Raw genomic sequence first — 17,640 nt, forward strand, 5'->3', positions numbered from 1 at the left:
CAGTGCAGTAACCTTTTGTAACCAGCTCCACATAAGCTGTTTGATCAGACGTTTTCATCACTCTGTGATTGGATGAGATGAGAGAAGCAGCAGTCAGTGTGTATACATTTAGATGAGTGTGTGTGTGTGTGTGTGTGTGTGTGTGTGTGTGTGTGTGTGTGTGTGTGTGTGTGTGTGTGTGTGTTACTGATGTTGTGGGGACCTAAATCTGTGTCTACAGTCCTTTATGAGGACGTTTGTTATCTGCACAGGAAGTAAACCTTTGAGTCTTTCTACTTTGTCTGTGGTGGTGAGACGAGACGAGGAGCCTGCTGTGCGTTCACGTTTCTGCTTCATCCACAGACTTCACACACATAATAACATAAAAACAGTTTTATAGATACAGCAGACCATCTTTTTCATTGAATTATGTGCTGTAGATGCTAAATAAAGGCCAATAAAACAGGACGCCGGGGTTTTTTGAAATTGGATATACAGACCTTTGATTTGTGTTGTGTGGTATCGTGACCTACCACTGACGGGACAGTCCACAGTGAGGTTGGCGCCTGGACGAATGCTGATTTGTCCTCCGACAGTGGCTGTCAAGCTGTGGCCCAGCATCCCCCCGTGGTCTGAGACGTTTCTCCAAGACACCGCGATGGCCGGAGGCTCTGAAGATTCACAGAAACTGCATCAGCCACTGAGCTCCCATCACATCCTCCCGTACCCTTAATGACAGTATATATCAATAAAGTCGTGATTCGACAACCATTAGAACAGTTTCCAGGTTTTTCCAAGGATACCTAGATGAGCAGAGACCACGACTAACCTCTGATGTAAAACCATCTATTTTGCCTCAAATATCCCAGAAACTCCTCATTTCAGAAAAGACGTTGATCGGTTACTTCTAGTCGGCTTTCGAGGGTAAAGAGTCCAGATTTGTAATGAATCTCAGTCCTGTGTGACAAACTGTGTCCAGCACTGCAATCCGTCCATATAAGTGTGAGACAGTGGTGACAAAGTGAAGTTGTACTACATTCAAAGTTCATGGTAAATGACACAGAGGCTGGTTAGACACCGGAAATGACATCACTGTGTCATCGGCATAGAAATGACATTTTGCACGTTTGGGTTTAATCACTCACTTTCCTCAGAGGGTAACTTTAACGTCCATGTGGAAGTTCAGTGAATTCATTATTAGACTCGATCACCTTGTGTCAAAATGCAAAATAAACTCACCCGCTGTTTTAATTACAACATCGAACACAGAAACTGCACATTTAATATTATTTCCTGTTAACCTTCTGATTGTCTGGACATAAACAGAATAAGAAAATATAAGAAAGTGATTCAACTGTTATTTCTTGTGCCAACAGATCAGCTTCCCGAACTTCAGGTTGATTATTTTGCGATCAGTGCTGCAGCAAACATTCCTGAATGAACATGAATCAATCTGGAAGAATATCCCCCCCCCCCCAAAAAAAAGTAAAAAAAATGTGTTTGTGATTCCAGGACTGTATAAATCGTTAAAATAAGAACCCCACCACCCCGGGTTTGTTTGCAGTCATGGAGCAGGCTGAGACGGAGCCACAGCTTTGTGTTCCTGTAGATTGCAAATATGAGTTTAAGTGGAAAATAAACCCTCACACACGACACCAGTGGAAAAGAATAACTGGGTTCCACACTTTGAGAAGGACAGACTCTTTTTAGCAGGCTGAGTAAGACGGTGAAATCTGTAAACGTATATATTTATAAATCCATTTATTACCGCGCGCTCACAGACAAAGCAGGCCTGGATTGATATTCATCAACATAGTTAAGAAAAGCCACAAGGGAAATTACAAAACCTCCACTGGAACTGGAGAAGATGTGCATACAAATGCAACCTTACGTGAGACCAGTGAACTACAACAAAGAGCACACCTGCCAGCAGCAGCTGGGAAGTCTCCGAGTCTGAGCCGAGCGTGTTGGCAGCAGTGCACCTGTACTGGCCTCTGTCAGACGCTCTGAGCTGCAGGATGTGGAGGCCCGCTCGATCCCAGGACACCCTGCGGACACACGAGGAAAACATTTTTACTTTTTACCCAACTCATCCCAACAGGGAGAACACGGCTTCCTCATATTCCCGTACTTCCTTCAAAGTGGGGCAGCTAAAATGGGCGAAGAGTCTCCGCTAAGGGACTGGTGAATAATTTTGGATACAGAGGAACTTTGTTGAGCTGTAGATGAGGAGATCATCACCCAAACACAGAGAAACACAAAGAATAAACTGAAAGTGCTATTTTATTGTTCGCAGAAGAAGCCTGTAGCTCTCTAACATTTTAAACAGGCCTGAAGTTTTTTTTGTTTTTGCAAAGCCAGGTGTGGTTATATTAACACAAACAGTCGCACCTTTGTTTCCCATCCAGCCCACAACCTCAGAGTGATGTCACACCTTGAATATGCCATCAGAATACAATCGCTTTCAGAGAATGTAACATTTTTAACAAATGTGAAAAATGTTACATTTTAACAAGTGTAAATGTAACAAATGGTTGAGGCGGCGCACACAAACAGACTGGGAGCTGTGCAGAGAATTTCTGTAAGATTTTATTATTTGTAGCAGCAGGTTAAAAAAATCTTTGGTAAAGCAAAATTTTCAGGTACCAGGTTCAGCTAATCTCAGGAAGAGAAGCAACTGCATACAAGAGAATCACTGAGAGGAGATACATTAGAGGCTTCAATATGCAGTAAGAGTCTGTCAGACAGCTGTCAGCTACAACGTGAGGAGATACGAGTGCATCGCTACGTACAGGTGGGCTTTCGACAAAAACAACACCCCTCCCCTGTAAGGGGAGCAAACAGCACTGGGCCAAAAGAACCAGAGAGCTGTCCACATCGCCGGGCTCAGCGACGCCCCGTCTTCCAACTGTAGGCCTGAGGAGTAACACACAACACACTCACAAAGCTCACACTAAGCTATGCAGCAGTACAGTTACTAGAGAAATATTTTAAACCGACGGTGCTACAGCGCACACACACTCTGCTGATGTGCTGCAGCCTTTTAAAGCAGCTCTGCAGCTCTGTATTCCACACAGCGGTGATTTGCATGTAGATCAGGCACTCATAACTGTTCTCCTTCACTGCAATGGAAGAGAAGTACTTGTTCTTTGATCTGCGTCTCCGCCGTAATAACACAGACGTGAACTTTTCACTGAGGAATAAAAGAAATAAATGCTGCAGACCCGGTAAATCTGATAAAAGTCCTTTTTAAAAGGTCAGTCAGCAGCACAGCGTGATGCAGAGCTAACTTCAGCTGTTATCACGCTCAGCTCGCTCCACAGTTTCAGCACTTTGATAAAACTCATTCAAGGGCGGCTGCAGAACATTGTGTTTTCCTCTGCAGCCCACAGGTCTTGTAAATGTCAATCAAGTGTCCGTCTCACTCGGGCTTTCAGATTCCCCACCGTCCTCAGAGGTTCTTTCTCTCGAGCTCGGATTAAAAGAACCGTCTGACATTTTGGGAAATGTGTTTGTTTACCGGCTTACCCGGCATCAAATCGGAAAATCAATATCAATTTCATCTCAGCGCATCTTGTACAGACAAGTTCAGGACGTGATTAAAAGCAGCTGAGCGCCACAGCAGGGAGACGGAGGCTAGCACCACCTGTTGTGGCTTGTTTCCTCCTTAAATCACAGAAACAAACAGAATGAGGAACATGAGGACTCCTCTCATACTGAAACTAACAACTTGTAGGAAGCAGCAAAGCATTTCTTTTAGATTTGCTCTCAATGTACAGACATGAAACTGATACTGATTTTCTTTATCTGAATCATTGTGCTGAAAATCTCTAAGGAAGAGATGAGGAAGAGGAGAAGAAAATGATGAAGACCTCAGGAGACAGTCAGACCAGTTCAGTGCCATCTCTCCACAGCAGCTCGTTCTCTTTAACAAAACTGGATTTTCAGCTCATCAGATCACAAAATGATCAGACTGCAGCCACGAAACACAGAACTGTTGCTGAACTGTGAAGCCGAAGCTTACAAAACTCCTCTAACGTCCACCAGACATGAAAGGTCAAAGGGTTTGTGCCATTACCATCACTGCCAGAGGGGGGCGTCAAAGATTCCACACTATGGGCTTAATCAACATGATGAGGTTAAATCGTTTCCATATCACAGGGGAAAAAGTTGCTACAGAAACACAGAGTAAAAAAACTATTTAAACTTCTTCCATAAGCTTTCGAACTGTTTGCTGCCACTTTTTTTGGACTTTTATCAAGACATTAATCAATAATCTATCCTGCACACTTTGCAGAACCAATCAGTGGCATGATTTGGACCAGGCCAGTTCAGCAGGTTTAAACCGGACTCACGATGACAGCGGCACAGAGCCGGCCGGCGAGCTCGGAGAATCAAGAAGAGGTCGTGTTGTGTAACGCATCGGGGCAGAAACGCTCTCTCTGCAGCCGTCGGTCGTGCTGTGATTGGCAGCTCCTGCTCCCACGCATGGGCTCCGTCGCAGTGAGTCGCAGCTCGCAAACCTCCATCTGCATTTCACAAGTTGCAGTTAAGAAAATCGAATGTGTTTTTGAAAAGGGTGGGCTGACATGGACGAAACTATACGAGTGCAAAACGTGTGGTCTTCCTGCTTCATCAATATTCATTGGACCAGAGCCACTCAGTGAGGTTTCACATCCGAAGTGCCAAACACTGCATCGTAACCACGGCCTGTTAAAATGAGCATCACGGCTCAAAGTCAATAAACCCACTGATAAAATGTGCTGGCTCACCTCATGTGCCAAAACTTTCATCTGTGGAGGGACTGACTTTATAAATCAGTGAACAGCACAGCTGCAGCAGAATAAATGATTCACAGCATTCTCTCATTTTACTTTCTCAACCCATGAGGCAGAAAACAGCGGTCAGACTCACAGACGGCTCTGACCAACTCAAACTAGAACGTCTGACCTACAGGATCAATGTTTGATATTCATGACTTAAAGACTACAATTAATTAAAAATAACAAAAAGACAGCACAGTGGTACAGCGGTGGCCTCACAGCATGAAGGTCCAGTTCCACCATCAGCCCAAATGTGGAGTTTGCGTGCGTTCTCTCCGGTACTCCGGCTTCCTCCCACAGTCCAAAGACATGCAGTTAGTGGGGTTGGGTTAATTGCTCATTCTAAATTGTCCAGGGTGTACCCCGCCTCTCGCCCTAAAACAGCTGGATAAATCCAAGAGGATGGATGGATAACAAAAAGACAAAATACCAGCCATTTTTACTACTTGTAAAAATACATGATCATTTTTACCTAAAGGCTGAGCCTTCAACCACAGATTAGACAGAGTTACAGACACATCAGCAAAAACCTGAACGAGGTTGTTACGCCCCTAGTCTAGGCGTGTAGAGACGCACATAATGTTGGAGGAGAGAGAGACAAATACCCGCCCTGGTTCCCAAGCCAAACATCCAAAACCAGTTGTAAGTAAAAAAGGTGATTTTATTGAAGGTAGTGAAGCATAGCTCCGGGGTGAACCCAGGCCAAAATAATAAACAAAACCAACTAAGTCCCACCAGAGAAAACTAACTAAACCCTAAGAAAGAAACAAAACAAACGAAAGACAAATACTAACCCTCGCTCCCTAACCCGGAAAACAGGAGAAAACTGTTCCAAAGAAAAAGGCGGCTCACCCCTTCCGCTTCAGCCTATGGGTGCCTAAGCACTAAGTTAATACACTAGGAGCTGCTCTCACAGAACACGCTCACACAAACACACAGCAAAGGTATAGGCTGGAAACCAGGGCCAGGACCGCGTCGGCTGTCAAACTGCTTGCTCGCTCGCTTCTCTCTCTCTCTCTCGCGGGAGCTGTCAGAGCGGCTTTTTGAACGTGGTCATGTGTTCCATGGTCCAATCAGCTGCTCACTACTCTTCATTAGGGGATGGACCTGCACAGAGTCTTTAGCACAGTAAAGAGACAAACTCAGGTGCAAAGTAACATGAACTGCTCTGCAGACCTGATAAAGGCGATAGTTGGGTCGGTGATGTGGCATTTTGCTGAACCCTCCTTCAGTCATGCTGCTGCAGGCTCAGGCTGCTGGGTCCTCCCACAATGCACCAGCAATTCTCCTCTCTACTGCTTACAAGAGGTATCATGGTCACGTGCTCAAACCTTTGATCAGAACTGATAAATGGCTTCCTGTCAGGCTCAGAGACCGCACTCTTAAAATAAATAAGCAGAACTAATCGGGATAGCTGTGACTAGCCTGGTGTAGAAGCTCATACCATCGACCGAGGCGGCATCAGTAGTAAATTATGACTGCTAGTTAACACCGACTGATTGTGGAAGTGAAAAACACACATTCAGTCTCTTTCAAAGACTTCCTGGGGAGTCACTGAGAACCAGGGGTATTACCAAAGCAGCAAACATGTGGGAAGGCCGGGGAGATCCACCGGTGTAATTAGCTTCCCAATTAATTCACTGTGAATATTTCCAGGCTTCATCTGTTGCAGCTGGAAAAGATCACAAAGAGAAACATGAGCTGTAGCTAATTAACAGAGCGAGGAGGAGGAGGAGGAGGAGGAGGAGAGCAGCTAACATGCTTCTGTTGGAGAAGTGATGAGGGGCAGCGAACGCAAAGACGCAGGAGCAGGGCAGGTGAGGAAAGCTGCTTCCTCATCTCTATTCTTCTCTGCTGTGACTCTGACTGACTGCACATGAGCTAAATACACCCAGAACTGGACCCTGAAGGCAGCATCGTGTCAGTAAATCACAGGAAAACTCAACAAGCTCAAACTGCTGTTTGAAGAAAGAAAACCCTGTAACACGTTCTCATGTTGGATGCTTTCAATTCTGAGAAGTGGTAAACACTAGAGACTTTATTTTGAAAAGCCAGTAAATCTGTATGCTCCTTTTGTCACCTTAAGTCTTTTATTTTGACATTTTAGGAAACTTCAGTGTGTCTAGTAACGTCCTTTGACTCTGCAGACTTTAATTTTGAAACTCAGACACATCATGAGCCTGTAGCATATACTACCTACCGTTTGGGAAAGCCTTAAAACTATCATTACAATTCGTCACACACCTCAAATAGGCTCATTTTACCATGCAGATGCTTTTATTTTTGAAAAAAGGTAAACATCAATAGTTCATATTTATTGTCTTGTGGGTTTTATTTTGAAAAGCCGATTCTTACAAACTGGAAAGCATCCTGTTAACTTGCTGTAAATAACTTGGAGCTTATATTTTGAATTTGTGAGCCACTCTGAGCATCTTGTGACTCCCTGGAGCAAACAGGGAGCTTCCAGAATTCACTCAAACTAAAAAATATCACATGATAAATAAATCATGTCAACGATTAGTCAGAATCAGACTGATTGGCGTGTCAGCTAGCTCAGCTCTGTTACCTGTCAGAGTGCTGCAGCAGAGCTCCGTCTTTGCTCCAGCTGATTTTGGGAGGTGGGGATCCCTCCACAGGGCACCGGATGGTCAGCGACCGTGTGGCGTTGGTGAGGAGCGCGCTGTGTCCGATACTGATGTTGATGTTCTTCTGAGGGGTGGGTGGGACGCTCTGCTGCTGTCTGATGATCGCTGGTCTCTTTGCTACCGTCTCCAGTGGAGAGTGCTCGGACCAGTTGGGCAGTCGGTCTGTGGACGAACCAGGGAGCAAAAAGAAAAAAGGTTATCCTGAGAAAGGAGGCCGAGGAAGGTCAGCCGATGACACGGAGAGACACCTGATGGGATTGCATCAGCAATCACAACAAGCAAAGAGCATTTTATTAGGAACACCTGTATACCTGATCAGCAGTGCAGTTCAATCAGTCGTGTAGATAAACATCAGGAAGTTCACATCAAGCCTCAGAATCACTGAAAACGTGATTTCTGGCAGGATGAGTGTTAGTGCCAGACGAGCTGACCGCAGTCTGGTACTGATGATCTCACCACAGCAATCTTCAACCCACCCACCGACCAACTAACCTCTTTCCTTCTCACCTTCCTTTAGTCCCTTTTTCCTTCAATTGTCTTTCCTGCTCCCTTGTTCTTTATTTTTTTCCTTTCTATCGACAAACTTTCATCACATTGCTTTTTAATGAAAGACATGAAAAAGTGTTGGAAGAAAGACCACACTGCCTGCACAGTGTGGGCGGCTGGGTCTCTGATTACCTTTAGCTTGTCCTCCTCTCCTCGTGGTTCTGGTCCAGAGCTGGGCAGGAGACATGTGTGTCAGCAGGGAGGAGATGAGCTCTGAGGCCTGCTCCTGCTGGATCTCTCCTCTATCAGCCTGCAGCGTGACATTGATCAGTCTCTCCTCCACCCGTGGCTGCAGGGAGGCCTCCTGTCCACCAGCGGGCACCAGAGAAACCCGGGCCCTAGGTCGGATCGTCTTCAGGACTGAGTCGTGGCTGTAGCAGCTGGGCAGCATCTCCTCCCAGTCGGGACCGGGAGCAGACGGTCTACCTGCCGACCTGCTGTCACCGCCTATCAGCTGGAGAGTGAAAATGTCTGAGGCGGGTCCTGCCACACATTTGTACACCCCGGTGTCCTCTGGCTCCAGGAACTGGATCTTCAGAGTGCCGGACTTGGTGACGCCCAGGCGTTGGGAGCTGGGTAAGGCGCTGCCATCTTTGAGCCAGCGGATGTAGGCTTTGGGGAACCTTCTGACGGGGCATTTGATGACCACAGAGGTGTTGGGTAAAAGATAGGCGTGGCCACCAACGGTCAGGTGGAGACGCCTCTCTTTACGGGTCTGGATGTAGATGTTGTGCGTGCTAATGAGAGCGGGACACTGTTTGATCCCCTCCTCGTAGCCTCTAGTCTTTGCAGGGCGTCTCACCGGCTGCTTGACCTGGTTCTTCACAGCAGCTTTTCGCGAGTCTTTGGGTCTCATCTGCTTCTTGTGCTCTGTTAAGAATCAAAGAGAGACGACATTTCTTCTCAATTTGGTGAATATTTTCAACATTTTTCAACACAATAAAAGTTTAAAGTTTGAGAAACTTCGGAGGAACAATTCATCTTTTTTAGAGGTCACCACCGTGGATCAGCTGCCTCCACCTCCTCCACCCTCCTCTGTCACACCAACCCTCTCCATGTCCTCATTCACTACATCCATGAACCTCCTCCATGTCTTCCTCTTCTCCTCCACCCTGGCAGCTCCATCTTCTGTCCAACACATCCACCGTCCAGGGCAATATTTCCTCTCTCACTAAAAGCTGAAATACTGCTAAATGTTACAATTGAAGATGTTGTACCTGTTCTAGTTCCAACAAAGTTCATTTGGCTTATTGATTTCTAATCTTTTAAGCTAATTAATGTTTCATTTATGTTTCTACTTTCATGTAATGAAATGATGTCAGTGCATGAAACAGTCAAACCAGAATAAGGACAGGTGTTTCTGTCCCTTATAAAAAATCTACATTACTCTCACAGGAAGAAGCTCCTCCTTAAAATAAACCTTCAGTAACTGTTGGTGCAGTATTTTCAGGGCTCCTGGTCTTCCTCAGGTGTCTGAACATCATCTGATTTAAAGAAGTGGTAACAAGGCAACAAGAGTGCGGGACTTATCCAATGAAATCACTGACTGTATATAAAACAGACACAGTGCTGTGCAGTCAGCTGCTGGTTTTGTGACGCTGTATTTCAGCTGCTGCTGTGCTGTTTGTTTGGAGCCTGATCATGTTTGGATGAGGTGGTGGAGTGCTATCATCAGTGGTGTGAGCGTCTCTGTAAAAAGCAGTTTTGACACTTTGCTGGTCTGCAGGTGTGTTAACACAACGCCAAGGAGCACAGACGCCAGCAAAGTTCTTAGAGAATCAAACTTCACAATCACTTTGAGTTTCTATTGAATAAATAATGACATACGTTAATATGTCCTGTGTAATTCATCTCAGGTTATATTTTTTTGAGGACTAGAAGAAGTAGAAGGAGGTCCAGCTGACAGTCCCCTGCCCCTCTCATTGGCTCCTCTGCAAAGAGGCGCCAGCTGTTCGCTCACAGCTTTGAGTGTTTGAGTGAGAAGCGTGAACACAAGTGCATCAGTGAATTTCAAGAGGCAGGATGTGCTCCTCGTGTCTTTGTTGGTAGATGGGAGCATTTTGAAGATGTTTATTGGAAACTGCTGCTCAGCATCCTGACTCATTCTCCGCTGCTGAGCTTTTCTTGGGAGTGGGAGGAGTCAGGAGTCATACCTCATGTTATGTCTAGGATACCCTTGACACGCCCCCTCGGCTGGGGGCGTAACAGGACGTCTCCAACATGAACATCATGTTGTTTTCAGCAAGACTTGAAACTAAAGACAGAAAGAACAAAGATGCTTGCTGAGATTTTGTTTAGGGCACGTCTGCATCTGCTGCGTCTGCATCTGCTGCATCTGCATCTGCTGCGTCTGCATCTGCTGCGTCTGCATCTGCTGCGTCTGCATCTGCGTGTGAAAAGTGATGTTGAAGTGATGTTGTTTTAAAAAAAACAACAACTGCGTTCTTTCAGAGGTCTTACCCAGAACCTCTGCAGTCATCTCAGTGACCCACGGTGATGAGGTATGTGTTTAGGCTCAGAGGCCCTCTGTGTTTATTTGAATTCCCGACTGTACTTTACTTAACATCGAGCAGGACGGCTAAGTGGATTCCTCAGAGCTCGCGGGGGGACGCGGGTCAGGCCGTGTGACACCTCTGCGTCAGCTAAAAGCAGAGTACGTCCTAACAAGTACGAGCAGTTTGGGTCTCTGTGAGTGATGATGGTTATAAACCACGCTGATCGATGGTCATACTCAGGGCATGAGAAAATGCAAACAACACCTCCCTCTCTCTCTCTGCCGGGACCCGGCTTTTTGCTTTACACCATTAACTCAAATAAAAGCTGTGAGCTGGCGGCACAGACGCTGATACAATGAGCACGATCAGTGAAACAGAGGAGCGCTTTAAGGACATTCTGACTTTTGTTGGACGGACAGATTGATATTCGGTCATGCTGAGCAGGGCAGGACTCTGAAACACTGGACCGAGCGGCCATGCACAGATCTACGACTGAGCGCTGAGACCGGATTCATCACATTATGTCTGCTTTGGATTTGTGACCTCAGGAAAGACTTTTCTTTCTTTGTAGTAAAAACAACTTGGCTGCACTGAGTCCTCAGACTAGAGCATGAGTTAGCGTTTAGCACTTCCTGTTCTCATGTCCCGAAGTTCTTGGTTGCTTCTAGACAAGTGAAATATGTTCTGTGATTAAAAGAAGATCCAATCAGTCCATCAGTAAAGGCCCCACTCAAGGTTTTATATGTTCCAACAGGGGTGTGTCTAAAGCAGGGCAAGGGGTGACACCCTCCCCTAAAAATATGGAGCCCCTCCACTAACACCTGTGGACTAGAGTGCTGTTTATTCTCCATGTCCAACGCTGCTGGAGGAGAGCAGCAAGAGACAGAGGTGAGGTTTACAAGATGGTAGTGAGGCCTGCTGCGGTGGATGGTTGGAGACGTGTCGCTGAGGAAAAGGCAGGAGGGCGAGCTGAAGATGTTCAGATGCTGATTGGGAGTGAGACAGGAAATGAGTCCATCAGAGGGACAGCTCAGAGTCAGGCTGAGAGGGTTTGCAGAGGAGGGAGGGTGGAGGATGAAGATGGAGCTGCCAGGCAGGAGGAGAAGAGGAAGAGCTCAGAGGAGGTTCATGGATGTAGTGAAGGAGGACATGCAGAGGAGGAAGCTGGGACAGGAGGCAGATGACCCACTGTGTAAGTTTAGCCCGTGATCAAAGAGTGGGCCTGAACACATCAGCCATCTGGGTTAAAGAGTGACACATTATAACGAAAAAAAAAAAACCATTTTAAAGTTTGGTTAAAGCCAAATGTGGAGCTCAGTGTTGGCAGCTGCAGATCTGCCAGGATGCAATGCTGTGCTGCAGCTCTGCTCAGCAGGACACTTTAAAAGGATTCAGGTTATTTGGTCTGTTTGCTGCAGGCGATGTCTGCAAAAAACAAAACAGGTCCTGTGGAAGATATTTCTTTATGCTCAACACGGAGAAAATATTCAACTGATGAAAAAAAACTGCATGCAACCGCACTTCAATCTACACGAGGTAACTAGGTTATAAAATATAAATGTCATTCGATCCGTGTAAAGTTCAGCCGGTCAGGAAAAGACACTCGTCAGCCTTGATAACTTTTAGCCGAGCAAAATATCACAGATCCACACGGAGGTTACCGTCCAGCCAGCAGCCCTGCACACATCGCTGCAATGAATCCTTCGTTTTGTTGTTGTGCACACTCAGTACGTCTTCAAGTGTTTCCTGAGCCTGACCTCTGTGAAGAAAGAGCCTCGATCACGTGCTTCATCTCTAACACTGAGCCCGGCCGTCGTCCTTTAAACTGGCTGCACCTCCGTCTCTGTCACCTGACCACGACGCCGTACCTCTGCCCTTAGTTCAGGGAGACACCAGCAGATTCAGGACAGGAAGCCCGCCCTCGATTTCCAGCAGACGTTAGATGATACTGTAGTTGATGCTGTCAGGACGCTGCTGCTACAAATCTCTGCTGCTGCTCGCTTCACGCCCCAAATCAAAAATGGAGGATGCTGCGAAGCGGCTCGTGGTGCTGCGATGTCCCTGATACTGCCAGAAAGGTTTTTCATGACATCAGAAACCTGTCAAACATCTACAAACAGAATGATTACACGGCTTGTTTAACGGCTCTTTGCTAAAATGTCATGGAGTTCATCACCTGACAAAGTCAAACTGTCTACACTTGAAAGGACACAGACGACCTTTAAAAGCTCGTGAAGGATTCTTTGGAGCAGTGGGTGCTTTTCTCCTGATCCGCCTCTGATGATCAAACAAACGATTAGTGCGATTGGCCTCCCGCTGATCCAGCGTAGCACTGACAAATCCCCACCCCCGTCCTGTATGACAGATATCACAGCTCGCAATGTTTCCAACTCAGAGTCTTTGGAGCTGCCGTCACTTTCTCTAACCATACGGTGACTGAACGTTTGTTACAGCTGCAGCGAGGCCGACTGGACCAAAGTCTGCAGGATGGGAGCATTGACATGCAAATTCATTTGCAGTAGTTTCACAGCTGGCATCCCGGCTCTCTGCAGCACAAGCTTCCCTCCTCAGTGAGCTGCAGCGACCACGGCGGCAGCACCGGGTCTCATAATGTCTCTCTCTGCTTTTCCTCCAATTCTTTCCATTCGATTATTAAACACATCGAAATTAATGAGAGGGGGAATTACGGCAGTTGAAACTTGCATGCTCCACATTTTGAGGTTTCTGTCAGCAAACAGAGTTCAGAGTTGTTCCAAAACCATTTTTAGATCGTCCCGTTTGAGTTTGAGCTTTTTCTTCTCGGGTGGCGATTCAAGCAGGCGCACAAGTTCTGGGCAGAACTGCTCAACTGTCAGACGAGCACCTCTGAAGCAGCCGGCAGCTAATTTGCACTAAAGCGTCGTTTCAGCACGGCGTGATCGCACGCAGGGCGTGAACATCTGTGCCGGGCGACACACTGAGAGAAGATGCATGTCTGCATGATCACCATCACTGTCTGAGAGTTCAAACTGGACGCTGTCAGGTGTGAGCCAACAGGAGTCTGCCCAAAAGTCACCTGCTTTGACTCCAACACATCTCCTCTGCATCGCGTCCAGACAGCTTCCACTGCAGCTGCTGCCGTTACATCGCTCGTGGTTCTTATCTTCTAAACTGACCTGAGGTCTGTGTGAAGGAGCCGTGTGTCTGATTCCCTGCTCAGCTGCTTGCATCTCTCCTTTCCCATCCCTGACCAAAACAAAGATAATAAACAACCTGAACAATATTAAGAACACCAACTTGTTCCAGCCGTGTCCGTGTGTTCCTACAGGCTGAAACGCAGGAATCATTCTCTACGAGAGGAAGACGTTTAACAGGCAGCTGTTACGTATACTGTTGTTATTGATGGTGCTCCAGTTACAGTAAAAGCAATAAAAAACAGAGTAAAGGTCATACTCACTGAAACAAAATGTCATGTATTCACTAAACGTCCCACCCTCTAGTTTACATGGAAATATAATCTCTCCATCCCGGCAGAGGAAAGTCAGAGAGAACATTAGATAAGCAGCTGGTTGTCACAGTGCCGGGCTGTTTGTTCAGTTCTTCCATAAAAGCTCAGAAGAATATTATAAACAGCAATTCCACACACAAAAGGAAACATTCCCACACACAGTAGCAGGTTTTCCTGTCAGCACCCTGCGGCCAGTCTGAAAAAATGCAAATCATCCGTTGGATCTAACAGAAGCAACGAGAGTCGGTTAAATCGCCAACAAATCTCACGGCACAGATGTGTGGGAGCTTTCTCTGTGGCCCTGCTCTCAGATGAGAGCGACAGCAGTCTGTCTGTTCCTCTCATCATGTTAACATGTAGAGGCGGGCGGTGCAAAAAGCTTTGGCGAGCGCCACGTCGTGCCAGTCAGATTTACTGCAACTTTGTTCACTTCGGACACGCCTGAGCAGATCCAGGACACATCGGAGAAGAAGAGAGATCTGAAAAGAGCAGAAGCTGTCCGTACACACCTGAGAAGATGATCTCTAAAAGGAGGACGGCCATATTTAAATCAGGTAAGGTTTATTTATATGAGCTGATTCTCAGAACTCCTTAAACATTTCATGACATCATGTTTATATCGAGTCACCTCGAGCATCTGTTTGCTCTGAAGACACCGGGACTCTTCCACTGACCCGGCCTCGGCCTTCATCCTGATTATATCCGAGGCGGCAGCTGGAAAAAACATTTCCTGAAACACACGTGCATTCTCAGGACTCACTGTGACATTTGCGAGGCATTAAGTCACGTGTTGTGCAGCGTGCGGGCGAGTCGAGTCGCGGAGGATTAGAAAAACAGATCAAACGGTGACTCTGATGTTGGACCGACACCGAGGCGTTTATTTCACACAGACGTCAGGGAGCGGCGTCTCCTGCAGCTTGGCCACAGTCATCACGTGAAGTCATCGGCACTCACTGAGCAGCTGCTGAACCCGATGCGTGATTTTCACATAGGCTTCCCACACAGCATACGTGCACGCATATGGCACGGCAAAGCACAGCACGCTGTGTTAGCGTGAAGATTGGCCAGTCCGAGTTTCCTTCAAGGATTCAGAGAGTAAACACGATCCACCGATGGCCTGATACACCGCACGGGGCCGAGGGTGTAAACACTGCTCAGAGGCCCGAGGGTGAGAGTGTTCCACCAAGCTGTAATCTGCCATGTCCCAGCGACAGTCCTCCTCATACAGAGTTTATATCACAATAAACAACATCCATCCACCCTTTTCTGTCAGGGTGGTGGAGGGACTGGACACCATCCCAGCTGCATCAGGTTCTCACATCACCAGTTAACCTGTTTGGCTTTGATGCACACACGAGGACGACACGCAAACACCACACAGAAAGCCTCTGGGCAGATGGTGGATTCAAACCCAGGACCTCGAGCTACCCACTGCCGCCCCGGTCCACATACAGACCACTAAAAATGAAAAAAATATTCCACCTGACCCCGTCACAATCAGCTGATTTATATTAAAGGAAGCACTGACAAATCTAACCTTCGTACTGAGATATCAGTATGTTTTCAGAGTTTCAGGCCCTGTACGTAGAGGGGGGTAAAATTCAGCATCATCTGTGGATACTGGAGATATTTTGACGTGGCAGAAATCACGGCAAGAAGCAAAAAAAACAAACATCTACTGATCAGATGGATGGTGGTTCAATCCCTGACTCTGGTCAGATACCAAAGTGTCCTTGAGCAAGACACTGAGCCCAGAGTCGCTCCCGATGCGTTCACTGAGTGTTAGACAGAAAGCACTTACACACTTAGACACAAACTCCTTCTGTGAATGTTAGACACATGAACAGGTTGCTGGTGTACCCGGGGCTTGTGTTTAAGACTATGCTTCCTCCTCACCGTCACCCAGCCATCCTGTTTCCACGGCTGCTCAGGACAGTCTGCCGGGGGACAGCTAGCGGGGCCCACGCTACCACCGGCTACAGGGGCCTGGCTAGCTAAGGGTTTTTCAGTGGTGCGAAGCCGAGTCTCCCATTCAGTGATCCTGGCCTCCAGAGCTGCAAATAGACTACATTTATAACAAGTCTCATTAGTGCTAAAGGAGGCCGAGGAGTAACTAAACACCTGACACAATGAGCAGGAGGGACAGGTGAAGAGGCCATGCTGCTAGCGAGTCGGCTACGCTAAGCTAAGCTAAGCTAGCCGAGCACTGTAAATTAGTGAGTGAAAACACTGAGTGGGCTTCGGATAAAGCACCTGAAGATTAGACTATGAAAAAAGAAGTTATCTGTAAGTTTTTAATTAAGTTGGCTACACAAAAACACAGCTGTGTGTTGGAACAGGAACAGGAAGTGATATGCAGAGAGAGCGAACACCAAGTGACAGCGCCACCCAAAGGAGACCACCAAAAGAGCGGTTCCGTGCACTCTGTGTATGAATGGGTGAATGAGGTGTGTCGAGTGCTCATCTAGAGCAGTAAAGCGACGTCTAATAACCAGTCTATGTGAATTAAAGTGACTAATGCAACTGGTGCATCACCTGCCTTTGCTTAAGTCAAAGCAGGTGAAACAGCCTGAACATGAGTGTGTGCATGTAATAAATGTGCATTCAATTAGGGATCAATCCCAGTGTCCCACACAGATGGTCACAGGAAAAGTGTCTTTTCCACAGGACGGACGTGTTTGTGTGCTCTTACTGGGACAGGCCATCATGCGGCAGGTTCGTACGAGCGGCGGGGACGGTAAACCCGAGCACTGCTCCCTCGCCACCGTCACCTGACGCCCCGCCGCCGTCAGCTGGAGGCACAGCAACTCCCGGCGCTGGATCCCCAAACCGCAGGACACGGAGCACTGCAGAGGAACGTTAGACACGGCAGAAAGGTTTATGACAGATCTGCAGGACCCCGGCTGGGTCACACTGGCTGATTCTCCTGTCAGGTGTGGTTAAAGTGAGGGAAAAAGGAATTTATTCATTGGAATATTTGATATGCCCGGCACATTACTGTCCTATATTACTGTCCATAGATAGTTTAATGAAGGTGGTAACATATGCCCTGTAGAGAGAATAGACTCAGATTCTATTATTTTATTCCATTGAGCTGGCAGAATAGAGCTGGTCTGTTTGTGAGTGTAAGGCTAATGTTTGTCCTTCTCTGTTAACATTATATAACTTTAGGTTGTTGCACAGTGAGAAATGGTTCATGTTATTAAGTTACATTATGAGTTTTAGAAAGTTGGTACCAGGTGTGTGTTCTTCCCCCAGTAGGTGGGCGTCAGGTATACTGGTGTGGGACCTTTAGTACATATCGAGCTCAGCACACCCACATCTGGCTCTAGTTACCCCAAACATCTGCAATCAGATGGTTTTCAGTGGCCCAGTCTACCTGCCAGTGTGTTAGCATAAATAAAGTGGGAGGATACGGCAAAACCTGAAATCATGAAAAAGTGACTGATTTGTTCCTGGACTCAGATTTGTACTTTTTTGGCAGAGAGCGCTACTTTGAAGCTGGTGCAGTGTTTTAATGGCCTGAAACTGTTTTGTCCCAGCTGTTATTGTTCATCTGGTTAAGCTATAGCAAACTGTTCACATGTCTGTTCCATTTATTCATTTTTAATGTGAATCATTGTATTTATAGTATTAGTGTTTATAATTTGTTGCCTTTCTTGTTC

The 17,640-nt window shown here is 46.7% G+C and overlaps 1 protein-coding gene across 5 annotated transcripts in view; it reads right to left on the reverse strand.

The window, feature by feature from the left end:
• adamtsl3 (ADAMTS-like 3) overlaps window positions 1-17,640 on the reverse strand; it is a 196,988-nt gene that overhangs the window by 13,362 nt on the left and 165,986 nt on the right. For all 5 annotated transcript variants that reach the window (XM_063480938.1, XM_063480946.1, XM_063480955.1 and 2 more), the window contains 5 exons: window positions 16,668-16,821; window positions 8,126-8,863; window positions 7,369-7,609; window positions 1,903-2,027; window positions 513-650 (listed from right to left, as the gene is read on the reverse strand). In XM_063480938.1, the coding sequence (XP_063337008.1) occupies window positions 513-650; window positions 1,903-2,027; window positions 7,369-7,609; window positions 8,126-8,863; window positions 16,668-16,821 (1,396 nt within the window). The remainder of the gene's footprint in view (window positions 1-512; window positions 651-1,902; window positions 2,028-7,368; window positions 7,610-8,125; window positions 8,864-16,667; window positions 16,822-17,640) is intronic.

This window comes from Pelmatolapia mariae, linkage group LG1 (assembly GCF_036321145.2).
Source record: "Pelmatolapia mariae isolate MD_Pm_ZW linkage group LG1, Pm_UMD_F_2, whole genome shotgun sequence".
Lineage (NCBI taxonomy): Eukaryota > Metazoa > Chordata > Actinopteri > Cichliformes > Cichlidae > Pelmatolapia > Pelmatolapia mariae.